This window comes from Ahaetulla prasina, chromosome 3 (genome assembly GCF_028640845.1).
Source record: "Ahaetulla prasina isolate Xishuangbanna chromosome 3, ASM2864084v1, whole genome shotgun sequence".
Taxonomy (NCBI): Eukaryota; Metazoa; Chordata; class Lepidosauria; order Squamata; family Colubridae; genus Ahaetulla; species Ahaetulla prasina.
Window position 1 is genome coordinate 78,301,401 of NC_080541.1, and position 8,231 is coordinate 78,309,631.

The 8,231-nt window shown below is 39.7% G+C and overlaps 1 protein-coding gene across 2 annotated transcripts in view; it reads right to left on the minus strand.

Moving 5' to 3' along the window:
- NUP153 (nucleoporin 153) overlaps positions 1-4,192 on the minus strand; it is a 36,682-nt gene extending 32,490 nt beyond the window's left edge. For both annotated transcript variants that reach the window (XM_058175740.1, XM_058175739.1), the window contains exon 1: positions 4,071-4,192. In XM_058175740.1, coding sequence (XP_058031723.1) covers positions 4,071-4,175 — 105 coding nt within the window. In that variant the 5' untranslated portion in view covers positions 4,176-4,192. The remainder of the gene's footprint in view (positions 1-4,070) is intronic.
- Between the last annotated feature and the right edge of the window lie 4,039 nt (positions 4,193-8,231).

An 8,231-nucleotide genomic window follows, 5' to 3' on the forward strand; every position in this document is an offset into this window, starting at 1 on the left:
AAGTCAAGGATTACCTATATTGCAACATGCTCTAGGTAGGTGCGCCCTTGAAACCCACCCATCCCCCAGAATGTAGCAATGCAAGCAGTGATGGGCATGCCTTGGAGTGCCTGTGTAACACTCCTACTTCCTAAGTTGCATGAGTGGAAGCTTGCTTTCAGGTTATTTTCTATAAGAATCTATGTGACATAGAGCCTGATAATTTGAGGAACCACCTATCTCCCTAATATCCATCTGGCCATTTGATATAGCAAAGTTGATGTGCTCTGTGTTCCTCTCTAAACAATGCCATCTATCAGAAGTACACCTTCTCTGTCACTGTACTTGTCCTCTGGAATGAGGTTCCCCCTGAGATTTGGATTTTGAGTAGACTTCCATCCTGCTGGTGTTTCAGAAAGATTTAAAGATCTACCACTTTGCCCAGGTTTTTGGCTAATGTGATCCAAGTCCTTCCAAGTAGCATATGAGTGTTTTAATTATTATTGCCTAGTTCCGTTACCTTTATGCTTCTTTGCTTTTATTAATATAATTATTTTTCCTGTGTTTTTACTATGTACAAATTTTAATAACAATCCTGGATAATTTGTTAGTTGGTGGCACCCTGCTACAACATACTTGACTTCTATTTCCAAGAAAAGTCTCTCATGGTGTCTAAGCCTTTGCACCATAGAGGCTTACTGGTACTATTTTATACCAAATACTATCTAACATCTATAAAAATTAGATGTTGGAGGGAGTTATCAAGAATTTTAGGGCTAGGTAAAATGAATCTATTGATGACACTCAGCTATCCTTCTCCAAAGTAATAGCAAAAGTGATGTACCTCCTGAACTAAGTATCTGATGAAATAATGAGCTGGGCACACAATAAATTGATATTGAATCTGAGAATGAGATCCTGTGCAGGTTATTCCAGGATAAGAGTTTTGGGAGTTTGTTTTAAATGTAATTGAAATTCCTACCAAAACGATAAATATGTAGTTTAGAGATGTTCTGGTAGTCAATGATGAAGTATCACTAGATACCTGAGGGATCCCCATGAACAGGAAGATCTTTTACTAATTTCAGATAATATGCCAACCACCACAGATCAGAGTACTTGACACATGTCCCTTCCTATTAGAGACTTGGTCAATCACTCATGGATAATAAGGAAGAGTCTACTACCTATAACAAGGTTGGTATGCTACTATCTTGTAGTTACCTGATAGCAGGTTTCCCTGAGATGATTTTAATATCCTGGAGTGAAATCCAAAAAATATTTTTAGATGTGTAAGGAACATACTGATGGCCTCTCTTCACCTAGGTTTTCTCAGCTGAATGCTGACCATTTTCAATACATTTTTAGTAAATATGTAAATATGTTACATGTACTTATAGGAAATGTTACATATACATGTAGGAAATAAATACCACTCTCAGTAAGTTAAAACCAACTGGCTTTAAAGAAATACATTGGATCTATATCAAAAGCAATCTAAACTTCCCATGAAGTAGATGCAAATCCATCAAACTCTATAAAATTGTATGTTCATATTTAATTTTGACTTTGAGTCCATTGGAACTGACTAATGTGTCCTACTATCTTCAAGAGACCTAAATTAAACCTCATAGGAGGAAACCAGTATTTGTAACCTTTGTGGCAGACTCTACATGGCATTTTTTTCTGCTATCTATATTTAATAATTAACAGGTAAGAAATATTTCTTATAACATGGTTATTGCCTATGTATTTCAAAAATATGCTATGTATTTCAAAATGATTTATTCTGAAAATCAGGTTATAATTCTATAAGAAATAATCTGAGTTTTTACTGGGACATTTTTCCTCTGGAAAGATGCAAAAATGTACAGGTAGTCCTCGACTTAAGACCACAATTGAGCCCAAATTTTCTGTTCCTAAGTGAGACATTTGCTAACTGACTTTTGTCCCATTTTTGTTGGCAGTTAAGTGAATCACTGCAATTGAGAAATTAGTAACAAGTAAAATTAATCTGGCTTCCACATTTATTTTGCTTATCAGAAGGTCGCAAAAGGTGATCACATGACCCCAGGACACTGCCACCATCATAAATATGAGTCAGTTGACAAGTGTTTGAATTGATCATGAGGGATGCACAACGGTTGTGTGAAAAATGTCAAAAGTCACTTTTTTCAATGTCGTAACTTTGAACAGTCATTAAATTAAACTGCTGTAAGTTGAGGACTATTATGTATTCATGAATTTGTTTTCTTCCCAATAAAGGTAACATCTAAATAATAATAAAGGTAACATTTGAAATTACAGTTCCTAAAGTTAAATTCATAGGAAAAAAATCCTACAGACTTCAAACCGAATATTAGTCTAGAACAGATTAATTAAGAAAACTGCATAATAATGAAACAGGCACACTGTTAATTGTTGTATAGAATAAAGATTTCAGAGATTGTAATGATGACCGGAAAACAGAAAGCTGTCTCATATCAAATCAAGCCAACAACTTGTCAATCTAGTTGATCCAGCACTTCTGAAAGGTCGTTATTAGCGCTCCAAGACTTTAGGTGAGATTTTTTCAGGCCTACTTAGAAACATCAGAAAACTGAATCTAGGACTTTGTATGCAAGCATGAATCATACTGTTGAGCTCTGGTACTCCCAATTATAATAAACAGCATGTGTGCGTTGACAAAATATATATAAAAAAGTAACACAATAATCAGATGCTGATGATAAAATACATTAAACAATCATAATAAAGCAAATAATTGCAATGGAAGAGATATGTTCCTCCTAGTAATTACATAATTGGAATCCTGGAAAAAAGACTCTCTTACCAAATTCTTCATAGTATATAGTTTTTAATCTTTTACATAATTATTTAATTTACTCATAACTTGTGTCACTGTCACATTTCTAAAAAAACAAAGTAGAAATTGGATAGACCAGGCCTGCCAATTAAATTCAAATGGACAACTCAATTATTTTTGTTAAATCAGGTTAAATGTTTCAATTTAGACCACACACACACAATAAATAGCTCTAGTTTACAAATCAGCATTATTCATTTATCAAGGCAATGAGTAAAAAAATGTCATGTTATCCATATATTTTAACACAATACATATAACTCAGAATCCTATAAACTTTACAAGATATTTATTTCAATTTAATTTGTTTTTGGATATGCAAAGCCCATTTAGTGGTTTATGCTCTCCAATCTTTTAAAAAAACGGCACAAAATCGGTTTGCTTTCATTAAAATCGAAAACCAAAACCTACTTCGCAGATTTACTAGGCTGTTTTTCTTCTTTTGCTAGAACTACCGTAATCGGATTTTTTTAAAAACAACAACAAAAAATCAAAACCCACCCTACCTACCCATGAAATCAAACCAATTCCGGCGATCAGTGTGTACTAACGCACACGTGTTTGTGTTTTTTGGTGCCCTATACCACGTGCAGGAAAGGCTTTTTTGCACAAACAAAAAAAGAAAGAAAAAAAGTGCCAAGGGGAAAAATGATGCCAGTTTCGACCGCCTTCTAAAAAGCGAGTCAAATCCGCAGAAAAGCGGGAAAAAGTGATCGCGGGCCAGCCTGTTCTCTCTCTCTCTCCTCCTCCGTGCTATCCCATCACCCCTGAGGGGAATCCCTTTGCCCGCAGGCTTCTCCATTCCCCGGCTTTTAACGTTCCACAGCAATGCGTGGAATTATTAACCATTCTAATTGTTTCCTTCACGATCTTTCTCTCTCTCTCACAGACACACGCTCGCTCGTTCGCTCCGGGCCTTTTTCTCCCGGTCCTCTCACTGAGGGGGGCAGGAAGAAAAAAAAGAGAGGGGGGGCCCGGCTCATTCGACTCCCGGCGCTCGTAGCCCATCCAGCCAGAACGTAGCCTGGCTCCCTCTCAGGCCGACTTCCACCCCCCCCACCTCCCTCACCCGGGCCGTGGGGGAAAAAGCGGGTGAGTGAGCTTCCCCGGCAGTTCCGGGGGCCGACGGTGCTTCCTCTTCCCTCCTCCTTTCGCCCCCCCTCCCTCCCTCGCTCCCTTCCCGCCGTCCCCACGGATTCCATTCTCCCGCGGGCGGCCTTCTCACCTGCTTGTTTCTTGGATAAGGCTTCGAGGAGGCCGCTGCCAGATGATACCGTCGCGTCCGGATCTTTCCGCCGCCCCCGCCGACTCCGCTCTCCTCTGAATCCATGTTGGTACTTGTTCCGAGTCTCCCACCCACCCACCCTCCCTCGGCGCGCGGCGCAAACACAGGCAAGGCCCGGCCTGGCCCGGCCTGCGCCCCCCCCTCCCCGCCGCCGCCGCGCGGGCTCCCCTCTCACACTCTCCCCCCCTCCTCCTCCTCCTCTTCTTCCTCTCGCCCCCAATCCTGTTCTGTGCTGTCACTGTCTCTATGGCGATGCCTCACACCACGCAGCCGGCCTCGCGCCCTCACAGGATGCCTCCCTTTAGGTTTGGCTGGCGCGCGCGCGCGCCGAATCCGTCCCTACCGCCCCACTTTCTCCTCCCTTTCCAACCCCCCCCCCTCCACCCCTTCCCGTCACCGTCTAGCTTGTTCGAGGTTTCCCCCTCCTTCCTTCTCTGCCGACCAACCAGAGGGCACGCATCGGCACCGATTTTCGTCACCAAGCAGCGACTCATCATGGTGCATCATCCCGCGTTGAACGCCAAGCTCTAGTGGGAAATGTAGTTTTTGAGAGGAGCTGCGCAGAAACAGAGTTATCGACCTGACTTCTGCGATTCCCAATGAAGCACTAGGCGCCGGTGACGCAATCTCGCGATACGTTCTGTAGGAGAGCTTGGCGCTTGATATTCTGAAACTAAAAGTCATTTTTGTTTCTTTTTGTTTCATCACCAGTCTAGTTCTCTTGTGCTGTTACTCTTGGGAATAGAGGCCCTAACTCTGAAGACATAATCGGTCGGACCTCTTTGAAACTATCCTTCCATTACACTGGAAGATCTTTATTATCCTAGTGGTTTACCTACCTGGTAGATAAAACCCGAGGGATCGTTTATCTAAAGGTTTTTGATTGCGATGCTGGGAGTTAGCAAGGCATTTCCTAGGGGGGTATGAAGTTCTCTAACTCTGAACTATTTTTCTAATGGTTAAGAGAAACTAAGGTAAAGGTTCCCCTCCCACATATGTGCTAGTCGTTCCCGACTCTAGGGGGCGGTGCTCTTACTTGTTACGCTGTTACCTTCCCACTAAAGGTGGTTCCTATTTTTCTACTTGCCTTTTTTACGTGCTTTCAAACTGCTAGATTGGCAGAAGCTGGGACAAGTAACGAGCTAGAGAGAAACTAAAGATGGGCAAATTATTCCTTCCACGAAGGTTCTTTGCATAGAACGCCTGGTCTGTGCATAGATGGTTATGTGTTTTTAATACCTTCCTGGAAATGAAATTGGGTTGTTTTGTGTTTGTCGGACTGAAAGGCATTAGAGCAGCGATTGTTGCGCCAGTAAGAGTGGAATAAAAGCAAAGGTTGATGGGGTTCCTTGATGATAAAACATGCAGACATAAACATAGAAGTGTTACCTAAATTTAGGCAACAACCAGTTTTGTTCCAGTTCCGCCTTTTTCTCCAGCTTTTTAAGTGTGCTGGATGGGCCTTATTCCTAAGGCAAGTAGCCCAAGCATACTACTGAATATCATGAGCTCTTTGCTCAACCTGAGCCTACTAACACATCCCAGGGATAATTTAACTTCTGATTCGCAAGAATCGGAGCAATGTGGTTGGTTACTTTAAACCACGGGGATAGCCCAAGTCAGCAGAATAGTTATGGGAACAATCATAGAACAAGGAAGCTGGGAAGGTAGCAGGGGTGGACAAAGCCAATTGATGAAATTCTACCATGTGAAGGTATTAATAGGCACAGTGAGGAAGGGAGAAAGGGAGGGAGAAAAGATTGTGGAATAGGTAGGCTGGCACAAAATGGCCCTATTTGCCCTGTAAATACACTTCGGAATCTTGTCTATGGACAAGAATTGAAGAAACTTCTTGGATAAGAAGTGAAACTTCTTTTAAAACAGAAAAAAATCCAGTTACTTTTGGGAAAAAGCAACTTTGGGACTCCCAAATCTTGTTTCAGTCAAAACCTGGGTCCCTGCAATGACTGCTTTGAATGAAATTTGTTTCAGAATGAAACATTTCCCATTTGTGTAGATTCCAATCTTCTATTGGAAGAATTGCTTAGATATATTTAAAGCGAGGAGGACGATAAATACCTTTTAAGAGTACCTTAGAAAGTGATAAATATCTTTATCAAATAATATCCATATTCTACTGATTTCTTCCAATATTATGATCACATTGAGCACATTTACTAATGTAATTTGTATAAATAGTACTGCAATAGGTAATTAGGAGGGATAATCTGATATCTAAATGTGTCCTGAAGATAATTACATATTAAACAACAAAACCACAATTAATTGAGATTTTATGAACCTTTTACAACTAGCCACAATTGTGTAGTACTATGATCTATAATATGATCTGAGGTTCATCCAATTACCGTAGTACTGAAATACTGGATAAATGGCATGTACTGTATCATTGCTTTATTGAACAGTCAACGTTTTTCTTTTAAGAGATAATTTCAAAGGTTTTCATAATTTGATCAGTCAGCGGTTAGTTTGGAGATATTTTGGGCCATCACTATTTACATAACTGCCTCAATTTATTGATACTTTAGGACTGCCTTGCATGAATTTCTCACTTTAGGTCATACCACATAGGTTAAAATCAGGACTTTAACACAGCCATTCCCAGCATGCTACATTTCTTCTGCTATTCTATAATTGTGCATACAGAAACATGATTTGTTTCATGATCTACCATACTTTTAGACTGTCTACATCAGTTAAACAACTATAAATGGATGGATAACATTTTCCTGTAAACTTGCCATTTGTACATTCCAACATTCCTTGTGCTTTTCATTTTCTCCAAATGTAACACATCTCATTAAAACCCAGAAGTTTCATTTTTGCCCCATTTATTCAGTTTGTTTCTGACAGCCTGCTGGATCATTCAGACCATGGGCAACATTGTTTTCTATAATAATGGTTTCTGCTTAGTATAATCCCAGGTACACTACTCTCGTTCAGGTTTTATGTGCACTCATGAACTCTTGGCACTGGAGAATACAAGAATGATCTAGAAATCTTTTGCTTTTAGTCTGGGGTGCCACCTCCCAGAATATTGCATTTCTTTTTTGGGGGAGCAATGTTGTCAGGTGAGCACTTATGGGAAGAGTTAGTCCGTCCCCCACCCCCATTTCTATACTAATTCAGTGTTACGTTGTTTTACAATTTGTAGATTTCCAGCTTTGTAGACTTTATCAGCATCAGAGAATCTTTTTATGGGGTCCACAAATTTTGGTTTTGATACTGGCATAATTTAGTTATACAAATCTGTGTTGCAAACAACAGATAACCAGCATTGTCACAGAAAGGGCATGCTTCCTAACTCACATAAGGCATAATTTAGGGAAAGGGACTAGGAACATGCTCACCCTATCTGACATGGTAGGATGGGTAGATGTCTTTAGAAAAAGGCAATTTGATAGATAACCTAGCCCTGTGCCACTTAGGGTTTGATTTGTACAATTTCTTCCAGCAGCTGAACATAGGGTAGCATTCCCTCTATTAATTCCACAACTCTTCCAAGGCCCCAAACTTAGTCTCTTAGCTACAAATACACACATACATACATTCACATAGAATCAGGTTGCACTATGCCTTATTGTGCATTATTTATAAATTAAAAATGGGTTTTGAGATACAGGTAAAATAGTAATTTTATACTTGATGTTTTCTACAGATTTAGATTTCTGGGTGAAACATAGTTACATCACTAGAAAAAATATAAAGTTTAGTTTCGAGGATTACTAACTCACTGTTAAAATTTGTAATGTTGCATGCTGAAACTGTTTATACCACCACTGCCATTTCTGCAACGTGTGAAAGTATAATCCAATAAAAGTGCATTTCCAGACACTAAACTTATTACCTCTTGAGTATTTTTAAAAAATACCATAAGCAAGACATCAGATACCAATAAATACATGGACTTTTTGTTCTGTATATTGTCTCACATGATGTCAACTTGCTAGATGAATCAAAAGTCCACCTAATCTAATTCCATCTCCACCAGAAATCAATTAGGTTAATGTGCCACTGTGGATCTAAGTACCAAGTAGGCATATCCTTTATGGTAAAAAAGAATAAGTTTTTACAAGTATG